Below are 22171 nucleotides of genomic sequence, written 5' to 3'. Positions count from 1 at the left end.
ACACAATCAGTACTGCAAAAAGCACATCTGCAGAGATCATATCCATAGTTACGATGTCAGAAACATCTAGAAAGATACAATCCATGGGATTGTAGGCAAAATTTTTTACTATGTACATTAATAAATAAAAGACACACAACCAAGTATTGGCAAATTATGGCCGCGGCAAATTTTATTGGTATAGCATAATGTAAATGACTTTAAAACCATCAATTGAATAAACCAAATTCATAACACTAAAAACCAACCACCTGCCCAGTCATTACAACTCGGGCAGAATCAATGTCAATTAGTCCCCCTCAAAATTTGAGGTGACAAACCACATAAAAAAAGCCACGACTAGGGAAGGAGGGGGCTTGCTGTGCTGCGATCCGGACAACTAATGCTGAGTCTGGGAAAAACTCTTCTTTATATAGAGGTGAGGAAGGTAATTCCAGAAGGTTCCAGAACATTCTCGAATCCGTCGATTTTTCCTGCCTAAATTCACTGCCTGAGGCGATTTAAAGGGCTAGTAGCACTGAAATAAAAAACAAAAACCAGCCCAAGCCACAATATAACTGGGTTGCCACAATCCCATGTCATTGGGCCTCTTATTTGAGGTCCCCTTTCCCATGGGATTGTAGGCAACATTTTTTACTATGTACATTAATAAATAAAAGACACACAACCAAGTATTGGCAAATTATGGCCGCGGCAAATTTTATTGGTATAACATAATATAAATAAATCACTTTAAAACCATCAATTGAATAAACCAAATTGATAACACTTAAAACCAACCACCTGCCCAGTCAGAATCCAATGACTTAATGTCAATTAGTCCCCACCAGCCTGACTTGCACCATTGCAAGTCCGGGCACCACCACCAGTCACGGCCAATTCAATGCAACATTGAAAATCAAGATTAAAAATGTCCATAGCAATGTCAGAGAGGTGTACCCCGTCTTGGCGATAAAAACCCTGACGTCCACCCTCCAAATCTACATGCCTGAATGAGAGGCATACATTTTTGCATAGCCCTATTCAGACGCTTCCGAATTTTTTCCAAAGGACGTGATACTGGAGAATCCAGCCACGCCAAGTAAGGTACTATCTCTGAATATACAAAGAATGTGTAAGGAAAAGTCATTTTAAATGGAACAAAATCGTCTTTCATTTTAAATAACAGATCTAGGGTCTTGCATTTTCCATAATCATTTCCTCCACGGTGTATAATAATGACATCGGGATGTGGCCATCAATTGAATAGACCGAATAATACAAACATTAAATTATTCCAAACCATACCTCTAACGCCCTTCCAGAAGACAGAAAAATCTTCCGGTGGCATGCGCAAGTTTTCTGAGTAAATACGGTGGGATGCTCTGTATTGAGCCCGGTACACAAATGAGTGAACGATGATCCAAACTATAGCTTTTCGGCCTAAAATGAAAAAGACAAATTAGGTGGTACATAAATCTTAAACCTTTCTGAGCCCCATCTACCAATTCTTTTGATCACTGATTCGTCGAGACCTAATTTTGCAGCTTCCATTGCCACCCCAATACGAAACGAGTGTAAAGTAATTTTGAAGCGACCCAAGCACAAATGAGATATACAATGCTTAAGAATAGCTTTGAATTGGAATTTCGTTAATGGAGAACCATGTCAATGTATAAAAAACATACCATCAAAATTAGGTCTCATAGAAAGGTAAGTTCTAACCTTTTGTACTGGACAAATAGTACTATCACCACTAGAATGTAACGTGTGTAAATGACCTAAACCTAATTGATCTGTTTTAGATTTTGCTATAGTAATATTAACATAGCGTCCGCAAAGCGAGACATCCGAAAATAACAACCCCGACTCACTCTTAACATTATTTGGTACTAACTCAGAAATTCTTAGAGCTGCGAAAAATGCTAAATTGAAAGCTGTATTGAAAAGAATAGATTCATAATCAGAATAACAAACCATTGGTGTAATGCTGCAAAACTGACGAAGGAGGTCACTTGAAATCAGACGCCTCGAATCCGTGCAGAAATTCGATTTTTTTATACCCTTTTAAAAACCTGTTGACTGAAAAATAGCTATTGCAAGGTGGCAGACGAAGAAGCTACAAGAAAAATTAAATACCAGCCAACGTCTCAGCCAGGTGACTATAAGAAGGTTTGTTTCCCTTTACAAAGTAAGTAATAAAAGCCAGGATAGATTCTTCACAAGGAGCAATGCAAGGCAAACCGGCCTCTTTTGCAAAAGACGACCACTTACACCATGCGTTAGAATAGGCGGCCCAAGTCCTTGGGGCCACTGAATTACGGATGGTTTCAGAAACGAGGTTTAAATCAGCTCCCACAAATCAGCCGGGCAGGGATGACCCTCCAAATCTGCTTCCGGTAGAAGTTCCCTGAACCGCTGCATCTGTCTTACCAGGGATAAATCTAAGACATTGAAAAACAAAATGACGTAACAATTTTAACACTAAAGGAGACTTAGAAGAAAGACAATTTACCGCAAATTTGACACCCTTATTGTCAGAATGAATTAAAATGCGCTTATTAGCTAAAAAAGTACCCCAAATTTCCAACGCAACTACAACCGGAAATAATTCTAGTAAAACAATATTTTTTGTCGCTTTATTTTGTTTCCATAAGGGGGGCCATGCACCGCAACACCAGTGGTTTCCCCAAATAGCGCCAGGCAGCAGGCGGACGCCGGTTCGCAAGGAAGAAGAAGAGTTTCAGCCGGCAAGAATTCACAGCCAGGGATAAAAGTAGCGCTGAAATAAAAAACAAAGAATAACAAGCCCAAGCCACAATATAACTGGGTTGCTACAATCCCATGTCATTGGACCTCTTATTTGAGGTCCCCTTTCCCATTCTGCAGTGACACCACCAGAAACCTGACTACAAAGATGCAATCAGCTCCTTGGTGACACTGCAAGTACCACTTCCACAGTGATACTGTCATCACTGGTTGTTAAGGACGCTGTTAACTACCCAGTCATCAGCATTCTTAACCAGTGATGCAAACTGATTGGAGCCTGATGGAAATGCTTAGAGTCTATTCCCCATCAGATCTGCTTTGCTGCTGATTGACAGCAGGCATTGGGCAAACTCCAAAGCCAATAGCAAGCTGGCTATTGCTATATAAAAAAAGCTGCCTGGTGTCAGCCACAAGGGAGACTGACCTGATGGGGAACTAGTCATTCAGCTTCCCCATCAGGCTCCACCCACTGAGAACTGCATTGTTGAAATATGGATTCCTGTGTCCACGCACATAGTCTGTAAACTCAGCAAAAAGCTAAGTATGCAACATATCCTGTTCCTGGATATAGCCAGACAGCTCCAGATAATCTACACCGATCAGCCATAACATGACCGCTGAGAGATAAAGGGAATAATATTGATTATTGTGTTACAATGGCACCTGGAAGTAGATGGGATAAATTAGGCAGCAAGTGAACATGTCCCTGGAGTTGATGTGTTGGAAGCAGAAAAAATGGGCAAGTGTAAGGATTTGAGTGACTTTGACAAGGGCCAAATTGTGATGGTTAAACGACTGGGTCTGAACAATTCCAAAACAGCAGGTCTTGTGAGATGTTCCCAGTCTGCAGTTGTCAGGATTTACCAAAAGTGGTCCAAGGAAGGTGAACCAGTGGATCGGCGACAGGGTCATGGATGACCAAGGCTCACTAATGCACATGGGGAGTGAAGGCTGGCCCGTGTAGTCTGATAGAATAGAGGAGCTACTGTAGTTCAGATTGCTGAAAATGTTAATGCTGGTTCTGATAGAAAGGTGTCTGAACACACAGTACATTGCAGTTTGCTGCGTATGGGGCTGCATAGTCGCAGACTGGTGAGCGTGCCCATGCTGACCTGTGTCCACCACCAAAAGAGCCTACAATGGGCACATGAGCATCAGAACTAGACCACGGAGCAATGGAAGAAAGTTGCCTGGTCTGAAGAATCATGTTTTCTTTTACATCATGTGGCTGGTCGGGTGCATGTGTGTCCCTTACCTGGGGAAGAGATAGCACCCGGATGCATTATTGGAACAAGGCAAGCTAGCAGAAGCAGTGTGATGCTTTGAGCAATGTTCTGCTGGAAAACCTTGGGTCCTACCATTCATGTGGATGTTACTTTGACAAGTAACACCTACCTAAACATTATTGCTGACCAAGTGCTCTCCTTCATGGGAACTGTATTCACTGATGACAGTGGCCCTTTCAGCAGGATAATGTGCCTTGCCACACTGCAAAAAATGGTTCAAGTTCAACGGTTTGAGGAACACAACAATAAGTTTGAGGTGTTGACTTGGCCACCAAATTCTCCAGATCTCAATCCAATTAAGCATCTATGGGATGTGCTGGAAAAACAAGTCCGATCCATGGAGACCCCACCTCGCAACTTACAGGACTTAAAGGATCTGCTACTGACTGTTTGGTGCCTGATACCACAGCATACCTTCAGAGGTCTAGAGGGGTCAATGCCTCGGTGGGTCAAGGTTGTTTTGGCGGCAAAAGGGGGACCTACTCAATATTAAGCTGGTGTTCATAATGTTATGGCTGATCAGTGTATATTGTATAACAGCCTTGTGTTGAGAGAAAAGAGTCAGAGTGTACTCAGAGTTTAAGCACAGGGAAACTTATGGTTGCAGGGTCCCGCTAACACCAGGGTTCATTCACGCGGCCACGGGGGACTGTACATGCCTGTGTTTATGCTTCTGGGAGTCCCAGGTGTGACATGTAAACATTGATAGGCTGAAAGATGCAGCAACTGTATGGATATTCCTACATATCTGACTGTTTCCATCCGTAAAGGGACGAAAACTTGGTGGTCTTGGACAGAGACATAGTTGTTTCCAGGACCATGCATTCCTGTGCAAATTTAAAGCATGGATGTGCAGGAAGATCCATACAGCCCTTCATCTCTGTCAGCCTGTCACTGTTTTTTTGCAGCTGGCTGCGGCTGCATGGTACACCTATGACTCCCGGACACATAAACACACGCGTGTATGGCCCTCTGTGGCAATAATGTGAATGGGCCCCAAGATGAGAAGGAATTTAAAGAAACAGCATAGAATCACTGGGACAGTCAATAGCTCCCTATTGACTGTGTGCTGCCTTCTGGATACTGGGACTGCTTTGACTTGTAGTTCTGTACTGGCTGTGACTAGGGTTGCCACCTTTTCTTCAAGCGAAAACCGAACACTCTAGCGACGCACGGACATTTTTTGGGGAGAATGAGCCGCATCTTATTCATATGTAAATAGCGCCACCCATTAATTTGTAAATATTACAGTTGAGACTATTTTCAGTGGCGGGCCGGTAGCCCCTATTTTAATTTTGGTTGCCCCTGTCTGCCTGACATCTTGTGTCTGGGTTTCTGCTGCCATGAGACCCGGACTGTCCAGGTCAATCCTGGACAGGTGGCAACCCTAGCTGTGACCTTAGTCTTAGTGTGCTCTCGCTGTGGTCCAAGTTCTCCACACATGAGCTGCAAAGGGTTTTAAAGCATTGACTATTGAATATTTTGTTTTTTTGTACTTTGTCAACATTTCACAGGCATGCACAATGCTGAGGCTATATATATTGGGTTTATTAAATTACTGAACACAGCGTCCGATTTTATATTCAGGACTCAGGAGACAAATTGGAGATTATATTGTGTTTGCATGAACTAGAATTTATTCCAGCATATTTTTTTGCTAAAAAATTAGATGTGAGAAACAAATATTCTGAGGCAGAAAACATTTCAACTGCCATCATTGTAATCTACAGGTCCTCTGCTTTCAGAATATATATACTCTTGTGGGGTTTTAGGTACGCTTTTTATTTTTTTTTTTAAATGCACATTTGAACATGTGTGAGTGAACGAGTAGGCAGAGAAAGGGTTAAGCTTGAGATCCGTGAGAAGGGCGTGACCATTGGCTGTATGTGAACCGGACGCTGATTGGTGGAAGCAGGTCTTAGGACAATACAGTTTGGAGCGTCCAACTTCCGGTTCAGGTTTGCTTTGGCGCTCGGAGACCTTGGTGTGCGGAAGTGTGCTGCTGCTGTAAGAACACGTACTGTGCTTCTGGCTTTGTTTTAACTAGTTGTGTGCCGCCATTTAACGTTTTATTGCGGCCTGGCCAGGCAAGGAGACGCTTAGAAGCCTTTAACCGGCTTTAAAGTGAACCTGTCAGAAAATGCAACACAAAATGAGTGTTAGCAGATCCTATAAGGTGTCAGTGACTCAGTACATGCACATTGCTTTCACAATTTCCTCTCTGAGGTTTATGGAAACCTACAATCTAGGGGCTTGTACAATATGGAAAGCTCAACTTAAAGGGGCTGATGACAAAAACGTATGCCCACTGTAAAGCTGGGTGAATGTTGTTTGCATGGCATAACTGCCAGTAGATGGAGCATGGGAATATTCACACAGACTATGTTTTGCCTTTCCATGGTGCAGGCAGGCAGGCTCCTGGTGCGGAGGGGGGTGATTTGAAGGGAGGGCTCACAGCATTTTTATTTTATTTTTTACATTTATTTAATTTTTCATTGTGGTATTTTGCATACTTTGAAAGGGTACCATGACTGTAGAAAGGTTGAGAAACACTGAGCTATAAGCTGGACAGAAGTTTTACACTTTGAGGCTGATGTATATGTCCAGTCAAATCTTTTTTCCTTTGTTTTGGATAGAGTGGTGAAGGGTTAATACTCGTGTTAGATTTGCACTGTAGTTTTACTAGACAGGAAGTGAGGGGAGTTTTTCATCAGCAACACAAACAGAAATTAAAAGAAAATTATGTTCTTTCTGTAGGGGAAGGCAGGATCTCCTATCAGATTTTTATTTCTGTGTGTGTCCCTATTTTTTCTATGATAGAAGTCACCAGTAGTGATGGGCTCGGGCGTGTTCGCAGCTCTACGTGCCGAGCCCGCCAGGAAGCTGACAGCGCCGCAGCGCCAATTGCAGGTACTGAGACATTATCCTGGTCCGCAGCTGCAGAGATCAGGAAATGTCTCCGTGCCTGTGATTGGCGCTGTCAGCTTCCTGGCAGGCTCGGCACATGGAGCTGTGAACACGCCCGAGCCCATCACTAGTCAACAGCACTCGATATGTGCAAGAAGTAAAGCACTTTTTATTCAATCGTCACATGCGTCAAACAGCCAACGTTTCGGGGCCACGCAGGGTCCCTTCTTCATGTGACGATTGAATAAAAAGTGCTTTACTTCTTGCACATATCATGGAATGCTGGTGACCATCCGTGTTGTCACTTCAAGCAACAACCTCTCATCCAAGGTCTGTACGCTGTATGGAGTGCAGGTGATTTTGTATTATCGATTCCCTATTTTTTCTGTCTGCTGAAATCATTGTCAGCAGGACATAAGGTTGGGAGTAAATCTCTCCAAGGTTCCGTTCACAACAAAATCAAACCCTTCTGATTGCATCCGTTTTTGTCATGTTGCAGTGAAAAAAGTATTCCATGCTCTAAAACAAAAATTTCCGCACATTGCAACACAGTGGAATGGAGCGTTGTGAAGTGGTCCCATTCACACCCATACATTTTTCAGGTTACCTTCCGCTGGCGATCATTGACATCCATTGAAAAACCGATGCTAGGTTTGGTGTGAACGGGCCCTAAGTGAGTTTTAATCGTCACCAATCCATACAAAACTATACATAAATTATTGGATTTATCACACAATCTTTATTCATTTTGTGCTGGAAAATCTGTTAAACCCCCAAACAATTATATATTTTATAAGTTGCAGTTTTGTATGTTGCATGATATATGCCCAAATGTTTTTCAAATCTATATTTTCAGGAAAAGATACACCAAAATGAATTTTAGTGCACACAATACCGTATTTTTTTTAAGTAAAATATATAATATGGGGTTGCGTTGGGTAAATCGATATCAAACATGTCAAGCCTTAGAATTGCACTATTACAGCCCAGTAAAAGTGATTGTAATTAATATACAGGGCAGAGTAGTAGTTGTGCCTATTAGTAAACCTTTTCCTTTACATACCTGCTTGATTGTACTGTATTCAGTCCCAGGGGTGATAAATACTGATGTATATGTTGTGATGCATTTATGTATCTCTGAAGATCACAAACTGCTAGAAGAAGTCAGCACCTACGCATGCTAGCTAAGCTTTACCCATTCCCACATCCCATATGATTCTAGATAGTCAGTTGTGGAAAGCAGAATGCGTATCTAAAATGATCCTTGATGCATACGTTACTCTTGGTCCTGGTTTGGGGATATGTGTTCCACTCTATCCAGATGCCTGCCTGACATGTTCCCCCTCGCTGTAATTTAAAAAAAAAAAAAAACCCCTCTACCTAAATGCCCTTTTTACTCACCCAAATCCATTGTCATGTGGTGTTCTGTTGCCAAGTCTTTTCCCTACTTCAGTAGGCGGGGTCCTCCTTGGAGGTCCATGTCACTGCCTGTGTGACGTGACCACTTCCTATTGGCTTTCTAGTGGTGGAGTCCTCTGAGCATCCAGAAGAGGTATCAGTAGGGGCAGACAACTGGTGTGGGCATATCTGCAGTGCTGGAATACCATGTCTCCGCACCCGGAAATGGGGATGGCGACAGACCTGCATAGTGGACTTGGGTCACTAAAGCATTATTTTTTTTTTTTTTAAATGCCCAACAAAGCAAATGTAATTTTACGTTTTGCCTGGTTATGGTCTTTAAGCATGAGACCCAGGCATTTAGTACTTACAAAACATAATTTACCAACTTTTATTTATTTTTATTTTTTAAGGATATTGGTATAGACATGCTGTGGATGTGGAAAGCACAGAAACAGGTTTTCTTTACTTCTCCCTCCCCAGGACCCCAGCAGCATATAGTCACTTTTCCTTCACTCTCCTGCCATTCCTCTCACCTGATTGGAGCAAAGAAAATATCCATACTTCCAGGTATGGAGGAGCATGTGACTTAAGCTGGCCAACCCGTGGGCTAAACGAGAAAAATAGAGAAGATTCCTCCATCAACCCTTAGGAGTGTGTCGATCGAGGAATCCTGCTGCTTGCGTTGTATTTTGACAGTGGCCGATGTCAAAATATCCAACGAGAACAGATAGCTCTTTGGCTGCCAGCTCCTATTGTACGAAAATTTTCCTCCCGGCTCCCTCAAACAGCTGATCGAGGGACGCCGACCGAAAGGGTGTGGACAGCGGCACACACTGTGCGAATTTCGGCCAGTTCTCCAACAACTGGCTGAAATTCACAGGCACCATTACTCCATGTGACTGTACTGGGCCAAGCACCAGCACTGTCCTGTGGAAAGAGTCCATAGCCCTGAGTAAAACACTGGTGAATATGTTGTGGGTAGAGGATTAAAGTGAACCTGATGGGCAAAGCAATGTTTAACTTTAGAGTAAATTCACAGTTCCATGTAACGTACATCCATGAAACATGCATCACAGTACTATTCATTTTGAGTGGCACCCCAACGCACTAAAGCAATGCCCCACAACATGGACAACTCACATTTTTGCGTTGCGTTAGGAAAAAAAGGGTCTTGTGATATTTTAAACGTGATGTGTTTTGAAGCCCATTCATTTTGAATGATGTAACACATGCTATCGTACCACACAAATGTGATTGGATCTTTCATGTTTTGTCATTTTCATGACCTTTTAAGTCTTGATAAATGTTTAAAGTTAAAATATTTTTATTTTTTTTCACAGGAATGGCTCTCGCAATTAGCGACCCTGTTAGGGAGTTGCAGGATGAAGTCACCTGTGCTATATGCCTGGATCATTTTAAAGACCCAGTTTCAATAGAATGTGGTCACTGCTTTTGTAGAGCCTGCATTATCCAAACATGGAGAGGTATTCGGAGCAATTTTCCATGCCCTCATTGTCGAAAGACATCCAAGTGGAAGTTTTTGAGACCCAACCGCCCTCTGGAGAATGTGTTGGAAATTTCAAACCGTATGCTTTTTACTGAAGCAAATGAAAAACGTAAAAAGCAGTGTAGAAAACACCAGGAGCCACTAAAGTTTTATTGTCAAGTTGATGGAGAAGAAATTTGTGTCATCTGCAGGGAATCTGTGGACCACAGGAGCCATGTTGTAATGCCAGTGGAGGAGACAACCAGAGAATTTCAGGTGAAATATGTTATAAGCAAAAGGAAATGTCGTTGGATAAGGTAGAATTTGAAAGTGGCCTTTTCATTGGTAAACATTCAGCAGAGGATTATCCAACGCTGATAAAGCTCAGTGTTCTAAGAAAGCATAAGCTGCTTTTTTTGGGGGGAGGTTTGTTTTCATGACTGACTGGGTGCCCATATTATTTATTATAAAAATAAATTCCCAGGAGTTGGGCTTTAACCCTTTTACTACCTCCACTGTACAAATTATGACAAGGCAGTAATGGGATGTAGACAAGCTCACGGCTGCTATTGCCACAAGTTTGTCTTAGGAGTCGGCATATAACTTGCAAATTTAGTCCCCCTACCCCCATGGCAAACAGGATGGTTAGCATAGAGGAGACTGAGAACCTCTTGTTTCTCAATCCCCACTGTTATGAATGAAACCATAAGGTTCAGAGCTGTCAGGTCTGTCAAATTAGGCACAGTAGTAGTCATTAGGGGTCTTCATTAAGAGAACCTTTCACAATAAAATTACTATCACCACTGTAAATATAGATTTGATAAGCAGGTGCACAAGTATTCCAAATTGTTCCACAGCCAACTAAGTGGTGCAACTGATTTAGTTAAACCTTTGTGTGTGTTTTTAATTTGTGGAGCTGACTTTTTGTGCAGCTGCTGCATCTGTGGCAAATGCTCAGTCATTTTGCTTGAATTGTAGTTACTGTTAAAGGCCATCTCCTCCAAAGCTAAAATACTCGTTTTGATGCTTGTAGATTAAATGTCCCACTGTAAATACAAAAAGGTGATCTGCACCTTACCCTAAACCTAAGTACCCAGTTGATGTGCTTAGGTATTGATCACTACTTCTATAATGTGAAAAAAGATTGCACTGCTTTTAGCACCTTTAGCACAGTGCAATTTAAATGTCCCACTGACTCCAGTGGTTTCTTTCCCAGCTGCCCCCTACAAGGCCATGTTAAAGTTTTAGCATATGTTTGTAGGTAGACACTCATTTGTTGTGTCTACCATCTTTCCCCTTGAAGTCCCCAAGAGGTCTAAAAGCTACAGTGCAATTTAGTATGCCAGCAGCCAGACCTAGCTGAAATGTCAGGTTTAGTCAGAGTTCATTTCTGAGGGCTTTTCTATCTCTAATATATATTTAAATCTGGTGTACATTTATTTTCCAATACAGGTGGACATTCAGGAACGTCTGATAGCATTAAGAAATAAAGTAGCAGATATAAAAAAAATCAAAGGTGAAGAAGAAGAAACAGCTTTAAAACTTCAGGTGCGTCTTCTGTAATGGTTTTATAGTAATAGTACTGTGCTAGTTTGTACGGCTTTAGTTAGGCTTTTTTTAAAGTTTACATTTAGCTAAAATATATTTGATGTAATGAGTAGCAGGGAAAAATATATTTTTAAAATCTTTTTAGGATTTTTTATTTTTAGCCCCTCCCTTTTAAAAAAACAAACAAACAGTGCCAATCTTCCCTTACCATTACCTTACAGATGTCACAGTTAGGGCTGCAACCAGTGAATCGGTAATGAGAATAGAGCTGTAACAGGTAATCGACTAAGTCGATTATGATTATAATTGATGATGAAAAACTTTGTCAATCATCGATTAATCGGCTTTCGATTAGTTGCCCCTGTTTGTGGCTCCACGCACGTCGCACCCCGTACTCTCTCCCCACCTCACGCTCGCTGCTGCCAGGCCCCCTCCCCACATCCACGATCAGCACAGGGACGCGGGGAGAAGAAGTAGCAAGGAGGAGCAGGAGTGGGGGGACAATAGCTGTCGACAGACAGGCCTGATCTCAGGAGCAAGTTGCTGGAAGACTGCTCAGGTGGGCCTGCACTTTCCACCACATGGTGCTCTATAATGTATTGCTGGGATAGCGGGGTTTGTATTCCTCTGAGTGTCTATTATACACTGTGAGGAGAATTTATCAAAACTGCAGCAGACAAAATCTGGAGCAGTTGCCTCGGGCAACCAATCAGATTCTCTCTTCAGTTTGTTTAGTTAAGGTTTGAAAATGAAAGAGGGAAGCTGATTGGTTGTCATGCACAGCTGCTCCAGATTTTGTCTGCTCCAGTTTTAATAAATTCCCCCCTGTATGTATAATGTATTGCTGGAATTTGTTGTATTCCTCTATAGCTTGTGGTATTCTGCATTGCACTGTATAGAGGACTACAAATCCCAGCAATAGTACATTATACAGTGCAATGCAGACTACCGCCAGCTATAGAGGAATACAACAAGTCCCAGCAATAATACAATATACTATAAAGTATTATTGCTGGGATTTGTTGTACTCCTCTATAGCTGGTGGTATTCTGCATTGCACTGTATAATGTACTATTGCTGGGATGTGTTTTATTCCTCTATACAGCGCAATGCAGAATACCACCAGCTATAGAGGAATACAACACATCCCAGCAATAGTACATTATACAGTGCAATGCAGAATATCACCAGCTATAGAGGAATACAGCACATCCCAGCAATAGTACATTATACAGGGCAATGCAGAATATCACCAGCCATGTTCTAGCAGAGACAGGAGATTAAGAGGCTAGTGGAAGTCGGGTTCAGCTGGAAGTCCAAGTACTAGGCAGAGTGCTGCAAAGATGAGTAAGTAGCGTGGGGTCTAAGGGCCAGCCGGTCTTCCCCTGAGGTGGAGGTGGATTTTGCTGCGTGCTGACCCCTGGTCCACCCAACTCCGCTGACAGTGGTTAACAAGGCCACAGTACCGGACAGTTTGCGGACATGCATATGACAGACAAGTCTTCTGCCTGTCCCTGACCTTTGATTAGGATTTCCAGGGACAATCTGACGGATAGGGTCAGACTGAAGACTGGGATTTCCAGGGACAAGCCAAAGTTCATGGCAGAGTGAAGACAAGGATTTCCAGGGACAGACTGAACACTGGGATTTCCAGGGACAAGCCAAAGTTCAGGGCAGAGTGAAGACAAGGATTTCCAGGGACAGACTGAACACTGGGATTTCCAGGGACAAGCCAAAGGTCAGTAGACAGGTAAACTTGTAGGAATTGAGCTTCAACAGCAAATGGGGCTCGGCATCAAGGTTAGAAAAGCGTTGCTCGGGCAGTGTGCCGTGCGCTGCACTGGGTTAGAATAGAGTAAAAAAGAGGGAGGAACCACAGGATTTGCTGAGAAGCTGCATAAGAATCGGCAGGAGAGGTTGGCCGACGCCTAAAGCTGCCAGTCTATTGCAAGAGCAAGTTAGGAACAGAGCACATGTCCGGAGGACTACAAGTAACAGCACAGGCCTGCATGCCACTAGAACCAGGGGTAAGAGGTCTGCACATACTTGTGGAAATACAAGTAACAGCTTGTAACAACTGAACTGTGACATTCAGAAATCACTTGTCTAGCTACTGGTACTGCCAAATTCCAATATCCCACATAGTGGCATAGTTGGTCAGAGGTTGTATCCTTCAACTGGGAACCCCCAGTTCTTTAATTATGGATATAAGGTGTGGTGTGTCTTAAACAAAAGATGGTAAAGTCTCAACATGAGGTTTTAAAAGAAATCCACATATAGGCTGATTTTTCATCCAGAAACAATAGGTCTTCACGTTGGCCTCTGTGTATCTTTGTGGACCTTTGGCATAACATAAAATTACCGGTGTTCTTAGATGCACCACTTTGAGAAACTCCACCGTAGATTTCTCAATAAGCGTCATCAATGATACCAAATAGTTCCTTTTGAGATCTCAATTGTTGATTATGGTACTTTTTTGTACCAATCAGAATTATTTATTATTTTCATATCCTTTTCCTCATATTGCCCATTTGTCATAACCACATTCCCACCCTTGTCAGATGGGTTTAATTACCAGTCATTGTTTCTGTTCCAATTTCTGTAAAGCTGTTTTTTGTTTGGACATGAGATTATTATTATTCCTAATTCTATGGAATCAGTGCTCATAATTTCTACACTTAATTCTCTCATGAAAATCTAAATATTAACCCTTTCGCTGCCAAGCCCTCGAACATTTTTCAAATCAGCTGGCCAAGCCATTTTTGAATTTTCTGCAATTTTTTCCTATTGATTTGATTTTCAACTGCTGCGTTGCTAGCGTTTGTAAAAGACCCCCCAAACCATATATTTTCTGAAAGCGCAGGCCCGGTAGAATAAAAAGATGGTGATACTAAATTCGGTATTTTTGATAATAGCGGTCATCAGCGGCTTCTGAGCCGCTGATGACAGCTATTAATTTAAAGGGGACAGTCTGCTGAACAGTTATACTATAAGCTGATGGTCGCTAAAGCGACCATCAGCTTATAGTAGAACTGTAAATGCCAGGTCCGTATGGCATACTGACCTGGCCAGCTGGAAGCACTTTTGTAGGTCCGTATGCCATACGTCCTTGGCAGCGAAAGGGTTAATGTTCTGTGACAAGGATGGGAAGGTGGTAGATTTGGGTGAGATATGAATCTTGTAGGACTCTAAAGTCTCTTCTAGTATATTCACTCTATTGCTTATTTGAACCACTCCAGTATGACTCATCCTTGCGTCAAATTTGTTTTAACGATAGCTTTCTAGCGACCAAATAATATGTTTTTAATTTAAACTTTGTCCAACTTTGCCTCTGGACAAAATGTAAGTCCTTTGGTTATCACCTCCTTTTCCTAGATAATTCATTTTGACTTGGTTTTATAACCTAAAATTTACTCGCATACTTTTGAATAAGTATTGATCTATATTTGTTCTCCTTTGTGTCATCTGGGGCAATGTTTTCACTTCTTTCTCCCCTCTGTCTATACACTCTCAACATGTCTGCACATTTTTTTACTTGTAAGTTTGGGGGTAGTTCTAAAAAAAAGGCACACCAGACCCCTCCGGGGAGTTAGTCGAATTGGCTTGAAATCCACCCCTTTCTTTTCTATCCTTATCACTTTTTACACTTTCACTCACACTAATATTTCCTTCCTGTGCTTTCCTTTCCCCTTCCTCAAACTCAATGATTTATGCTTTTTGTTCTGATACCTAGTATTGTAACGAGTACTTTTCTAACTGTAAATTGTATGTTACATTCAAATGATATGCATTCATGCTATTTAACCATGATTGAAAGACCTGGAACCCAGTGAATGAATGGGCCAGCCAGGGACAGTGTGTCTGGGGGGAAAGAGATAGATGATGCTACACATTGTCCAACCAGGAAATTAGACGAACTCTACCTAACTTGCTGCTGCTAGTAATGGTAGACTATGAGAAGCTGACAGTGTGCAGTAAAATCAGAGTAAGCAATATCCATAAAGTAGAGGAACCTGTACAACTGTGCAAAATGGAAGGTAAGGCTTGAGTTCAGCTTTAAATGTTATATGTATGATTTAATGAACACACATTAAGGAAACATATAGAAGTGAGACTGACTTTTAATTTATATGTAGCTTTTATTTTCCCTTTCAGGATGAAGTTGTGCAGAAACGTAAAATGGTGGCTGCAGAATTTGAATCACTGCGACAACTTTTGGCCGATCAAGAAAAACACATTAACAATCGCTTGGAAAACATGCAAAAAACCATTCTGCAGAAACATAAAGACAGCATATCCAGGCTAAACACACAGCTGTCATCTACCCAAAAAACAATTGCTGACCTTGAAGAAAATGCTCGCCCTTTATTGAGCCAAAGTTACCAGGTGAGGAATGCTGGGGATTCTGATGTGTTTTCAACCCATTGTTTTCAGACAGTCTGTCTTGGATGGTAAACCATCTTCTCATTAAATAGCACACTAGTGCCCAACCCAAGAGAAACATATGGATGCACCGTTTTCACTCTGCAGCCTACAGGCATAGAGGAGGAGGATGCAGCTCCTCTTGCTCTCAAATTACTTTGCCAGGCTTTATGTAGCTATAGCAATATGTTGTGAGCCACAGGAGGTCCCGACCACATCCTTCCACAAGATTATGTGGGGATCCAGAATGAGATGTTTACTCTTAGGTAAGAGTGGTGTTGATTGTCAATGTTTTCACTTTGTGGCATTAGAGAAATATAGGGGTTACCATTGCAATACTAGTTAATTTACTTTTATGCTGACTCACTAGCTTCAGTAAGAGACGTTTCCAGCACAAGTATACAGATCATAACAAAAAGTAAAATGTTAAATCCTATTTCTGTACTCTTATTCCAGGACAGTAATACAAATTTATGAATCAGGAGGAGCAGCATAACAGCCAGGAAAAAAATAGCATTTCTACAAGGAGAGATCAAGAATTGCCGCCTCAGTGTTTTTCCTAAAAAATTGGGCACTTTGGTGATATCAAGGGCTGTACTTGTGTATTTCTATGTCTCGCAACTTGAACACTACTACAATTGTCAGAAAACTAGAGTAAAAGATCTTCAACTAAAATGTCTTTCTTGTGAATGTTTTTCTGCTGATCTATTCATCAACATGATATTTGCTGTTTTTAGGTTGCCAGAAAGAATATTCAGGTTATTTAGTACAATTTTAGGACAGTCGCTGTATATTCCCAATATATTCGGGGTTATTGGATTCATTTTGTAGAGTTTGTCTTTTTGTATTTATTTTTGAAGTGTCTGTGTAGTTCTCTTGACCTTTTGTAGGATTGGGTTGTAGATGGGAAGGATCTGTATCTACTGTGTGAGCTGCAAAAACCTTGCCTGATTTTGCAGCTTTAAAGTCTTAAGCTGGCCATACACTATGCAAATTTCGGCCAATTCTTGATTTGCACAGTGAGCCCGCTTTTGTATGGCATCCCTCAATCAGCTTGCCAAAGGAGTCGGTCGGAAAATCTTCAAACAGAGCCGGTAGCCAATGAGCTGCTGGCTCTATTCGGGTATTCTGACAACAGCCGGCGGCCACTGCCATAATACAATGAAGACAGCGGGAGATTCCTCAATCAATGCTCGTAAACGTTGATGGAGGAATCTGTATTATTTTCTTTGTTCAGCCTGCAGGTTGAACAAAGAAAATATTAGTGAATGGCCAGCTTTAGTGTCCTCCTTGTTTTTGTGTTCTAGTTTAGTTTATCTAAAACCAAAACATTTTTGGATAGCGTATGGAAAAGTTAAAACCCTCCTTTTTTGGGTTTTTGTGCAGTCTGTGTCCCTTTGGGGATATTTCGATTTTACTTCAATCTACTCCCTGTCCCTGAGACACAACGTAGTAAGTGAAATGTAATCTCTCTGAAGTAAGGGTAATCGTATTTCACACAGTTGTCTCAAGTGTTCTTGTTGGAAGACTTCCCTTATTCCTTTTCAGGTGACAAGTTAGAATTTTGGATTTTCCCTCCTGTGACAATGTTAGGACAGGCATACATGGTGACTCTCCTCAGCAGAGACACAGACAGTAATAGAAACTTGACAAGGTTGGTAATCCTTCCCCACTCTAAATGTAAAAAAAAAAAAAAGTAGATCTCTGTATACTTGCTTCGCACATACTGCAAATGGTTCAGTTAGAGTGATGCGTATCCCATGGGCAATTCAAAACCGAAGCATTGAAACTACGTGTTGCAGAAGCACTTCCTGCATTTGTAGCCTGACTGTTTTCTTCATTTTTTTTAGGAGTTTAAAGCTTCTTCAGCCAGGTAAACTTCTCTTTACATTTTTATTTTTCAATCATTTACAGCTTACTTTTTATGGCAATAGTTCTGTACTATGCAACAACTCAGTGACGCTAACTCAGGCGTTACATTTCTGTTAATAGTTAGGGTACATGAATGCATTTTGAAGATTTAACTCCTGAGTTTGATGTCGCAATAAAGCAACATGATGGTATGACATTTAGTTCAGATTTGACTTGTCAGTTGTTGGTTTGGTACACTGTTGTGTATTGTGGGTTTTTTTTTTTTTTTAATATTGTTAATTTATTAACTATTGTCTGTATGGAAACAGAATTGTATTGCTCTACATATTTGATGCATCCTGGTGCTGATGCATCCAGCATGCAAAAACACAAGTAAATGCTCATTCATAAAATCTCCACCCACAAAGCACCTCCCAATGGGCTTTAATGTGACAGCGGGTAAAAGAACAGAGCAAGAATGTTGGGACGCATGCACAGTTGATTAGGCAGGTTCAAAGACAGATGGGGTTTTAGTTTAACCACTTGCCGTCCGCCCGTTGTAAAAAAACGGACGGACGGCACTGCAGCATTGGTGGGTTGCCGTCTCCAGACGGCATTTTTTTTCTGCTCGCGCGCGCCCCCTAGCAGGCACGCACGGGCAGAAAAGACCCGACCAATGCAAACACCCGTTACCGGGTGTTTCACATATAGACGATCGGTGGCTCCATAGCCCTTTTTTTGCCCCCGACCCCTCACCTTCAATCCCGGGATCCGCTGCCCCATCTGCGGCCCGGGACCGGCTCAGAGGGCGTCAGGAGGAAGAGGACGGGAGATCAGCTCCTTGCTGATCTCCCTCCGGGCTGTGAATGCAGAAGTGATGTGTGTTACATCACTTCCGCATTCACCTGTCAGTCATCTGGCTGCTATAGCCAGAGAAAAGAAGCTGATGAAGCAGATCTCTGCTTCATCAGCTTCTTTTGGGGTCCACAGGTGACATTAGGGGTCCTAGAGACCCCTAATGTCTCCATAAAGAGGACCTGTCAGTGTGCCTTTGCTATTATATAGGGGGATTGTTATCCCCCTATATAATAGCAATAACAATAAGTGCAAAATATATATATATAAATTTAAAAAAAGTAAAATAAAAGTCACATATAAAAAAAGTGGGAAAAAAAACCCCCCAAAATGTTTAACTCCCCCACCCCCACGTTTACGCACCTATAAACGTAAATACGTGTCCGGTGCCCCAGCATCCAAAAATGACAATTGCGCTACACATGTTACATATCGCCGCGAACGTCGCAGTGAGAGCAATCATTTTAGGGCCATCAATCACTGATAACACTAAACTGATGAGCGGTAACAGCTTTTAAAGCGTCGCCTATGGCCAATTTTGGGTATTATCGTTTTTTGAGGTTTCGCGCGCGCACGCAATTTTAAGGCTTGACATGTTTAGTGTCTTTTTACCCGACGTGACCCCATCTTTTATATTTTACCAAAAAATTGGGTAATAATAAATGTTTTATCATTTAATATAGGGGAAACTGTTTTTTTTTTTAAATTTCGGTAATTTTTCCTTAATATAGTAAAAAAATAAAACCCCCAGTGGTGAATAAATACCACCAAAAGAAAGCTCTATCTGTCCCCAAAAAAGGGTATAAAATTCATTTCAGTACAGCGCTGCATGATGGAATAAATGTCAGTCAAAGTACCGCAGCGCTGAATACTGAAAAATGGCCTGGATGGGAAGGGGGTTTAACACCGCGGATGTCAACTGGTTAAGCAGAGCAGTGCATGTAACTGCAAGATATGTCCATTTCTCACACGCACACACACACACACACACACACAAAAGGCAAAAGAGCCTCCGTGGGGCATGCAGAGAGGAGATTGAATATGCATAACAACAGTATTTGAATGTGTTTTTGGCACATTTAAGACTTGCCATATGTATAGTAACCAGCATTTAGTGACACTTTAAGCTCAGTGCAGCCTTCAAGGGTATACAAAGAGCCAATCGCATGAGCAGGGGGTGTCATTTTTGAGAAGTTTAGTTCACAAGCAGTATTTTGGTGGTTTGAATAGTGTGTCAATTTCTGACAACTACTAATTATTGTAGATTAGAACATAGGTTTACATTGAACTAAGGGTACCACTGTGCTGTCAGGGAAATTTTAGGAGAGCAGTACCTCAGAAAGGTCAGCATAGAGGTCAGTGTAAATGACACCTCACATTGTCCTTTCCAGAAGCACTTCTTCAGAGCAGAACACCAGGCATTAATGTCACTGTCACCCCCATTCCCCTCCCCAGCCCCTAAACAGTATTCATTCTTGTTACATTTTTAGATAAATGCATTTTTTCTATAATTCAGGACCTCCTCTGTAGCAAAAATAAGAACAAAAATATAAACTGGGATTTAATTTGTTTCCTTTTGCTTAACTGTGTTTTGCACACTTTGTCACTTGAGCTACACGTTCTATACTCTTAGAGGAGTACATAACACTGGGCTTACTTGCTTTTTAGACCCAATTTTGAATTTGTACATCCTCTGTTCGGAGACCCCAGAACATGCAACCAGCAGAGAAGCAATTCACCCAAAAACTTTTTCAAGGCCATAACTGGTGAGGTTACTGCATGTAGTGCAAAGCTTCCTTTTATAAAGTTAAAATCCTAACTTTCTTTTCCTTTTCCTTCTAGTTGCATTATCCTTTGACCTTAAAACAGTCAATCAAAATCTTCTGGTTATCTGCAATCGAAAATGTGTCAAATATGTCGAAGATCCCATAAAACGAGTGCCATGTCCTGAGAGGTTTGACTCAAAGCCTTGTGTTTTGGCTACTGCTGGATTCGAATTAGGGAGGCATTACTGGGAAGTGGAAGTGGGAGGTGGCATATATTGGAGCATTGGGGTTGCTAAATGGTCTGTGCGCCGCAAAGGGGGATTTAGAATTGAGCCCAATGGTGGAATATGGGCAATAGGTCTACTTGGCATGTATATGGATCGATACTATGCCTTCACCAATCCCGATAGCCTCTTGAATCCTCGAGAACGCCCTGAAAGAATTGGGGTGTTTCTAAACTCTGATGAAGGCTGTGTTTCTTTTTACAATGCTGTCAGTTTTGAACACCTTTTCACATTCAATACTCTCCAAGCTCATGATAAAATGTTTCCATTTTTTTGTGTAGGGGCTGTGGGAACAGAATTGAGACTTGACGACGATTATAACTTTTAGAATTTTTTAGTCAATGCTGCAGGTGCCAACATACCAAAGATTTGTGTTTTCATATTCTACTTATGTGGCGATTATCTTTATGCAAAAAATACATTTTAATAGATGGTAGTTAATGGATTTTACATTTTTTACTATTTCAGTATTTTAAAACCATAGTTTTTCTTGTAATCTGTATATAGATTGAAATATAACTGTAATCTTCACTGTTTACCAATGTGAGATTTTTAAAATATTCTTTTATGGTCATTAAAAAAGTATACATTGTTATTATTTTACTCCTTTCACTTTGTGTTTACTGCCATTTTATGTTGGAGCAACAAATTTCCTAGCTGTAGGTGTCTAGGGTTTTATTTTTTTTAAAGGCTTTAATCCATACTAAAATATAAATGTGTCCCTTTTACATATCTACGTTACCTGCTCGTTTTTATTGTGTGAAGATAATTGTTAAAAAGACACTGTCGCATTGCCCAATCAGGGCAAAGTGACAGTCTCTTTGCAATGAGGCCCCCCCTGACCCAATCATACTACCCTTTCCCCACTGCTCCTTCTCTTGTCGCAGAAGGCAGAAAAAATCCCCAGTGTCGGACACTGGGTGGAGCGGTGGCATCACTTTTTGTCGTGTAATGCTCAGGCCTATCAAGACGTAAACTTTAAAAAAATTAGGTGACCAGCTGCGATAGAGGAAGGAGCTGCAGAGAAAAGCAGATAAGGTAAGTATAAGGCCCCGTTCACACTGAGCGATTTATCGCGCGGTAATTCCCGTGATATCGCGGCTATTTACCGCGCGATATCGCTCTCCAATGCAATCCAATGGGGCTCTGTCCGTCGCTGTCGCGGGTCGTGCGTCGCTACAGCAGGACCCTTTTTGGAGCGGATTTTGCCGCTATTCTAGGTTGCTCAATGCAACCATTTGCACTATATCACGCGACAAACGCGCGGTATTACGCAAAATGAAAATCGCGCAATTTGCGAATCGCTTAATGTGAATGGGGCCTCAGTGGGTCTGGGTGGTCCCTTTGCAAAGACACTGTCACTTTGTCCAGAATTAGTGAGGCTGACTGCCGGCTTCAGATATTTTATAAACATTAGAAAAGAAGTTTAAATGTAACTCAAGCTGTCATTGATATTTCTAAGAACCAGACATTGATGTAACTTGTACATTCCTAATGCTGGCTGGGCCTCCGCTCTTACATCCTGTGTAATGGTTACACCCCCATGCTTGCATCATTCATGATGGTTGCACCTCAACTCTTACATCCTTTTATGATGCCTTTACCACCAATTCTACA

General features: G+C 41.6%; 1 protein-coding gene across 1 annotated transcript; it reads left to right on the top strand.

The window, feature by feature from the left end:
• Positions 1-6008: 6008 nt before the first annotated feature.
• On the top strand, positions 6009-20914 carry LOC108793556 (E3 ubiquitin-protein ligase TRIM39-like). The gene is made up of 7 exons (XM_018564534.1): positions 6009-6041; positions 9683-10104; positions 11281-11376; positions 15532-15762; positions 17185-17261; positions 20173-20270; positions 20347-20914. Exons 2-7 carry the CDS (start codon positions 9685-9687, stop codon positions 20880-20882), a joined length of 1458 nt encoding a protein of 485 aa, XP_018420036.1. The 5' UTR covers positions 6009-6041; positions 9683-9684; the 3' UTR covers positions 20883-20914.
• The last annotated feature ends 1257 nt before the right edge of the window (positions 20915-22171 follow it).

This window comes from Nanorana parkeri, unplaced genomic scaffold, assembly GCF_000935625.1.
Source record: "Nanorana parkeri isolate BGI_ZX_2015 unplaced genomic scaffold, ASM93562v1 scaffold758, whole genome shotgun sequence".
NCBI classification, from domain to species: Eukaryota; Metazoa; Chordata; class Amphibia; order Anura; family Dicroglossidae; genus Nanorana; species Nanorana parkeri.
The sequence above is the reverse complement of the archived record's forward strand: the minus strand, read 5'-3'. Positions and strand labels throughout refer to the sequence as shown.

Coding starts and splice junctions, on each gene's coding strand:
- LOC108793556 (XM_018564534.1), top strand. CDS start 9,685: ATGGCTCTCGCAATTAGCGACCCTGTTAGGGAGTTGCAGGATGAAGTC. Junction 15,763..17,184: donor TATTGAGCCAAAGTTACCAG/GTGAGGAATGCT, acceptor GTTTTTGTGCAG/TCTGTGTCCCTTTGGGGATA. Junction 20,271..20,346: donor CTTTTTCAAGGCCATAACTG/GTGAGGTTACTG, acceptor TTTTCCTTCTAG/TTGCATTATCCTTTGACCTT.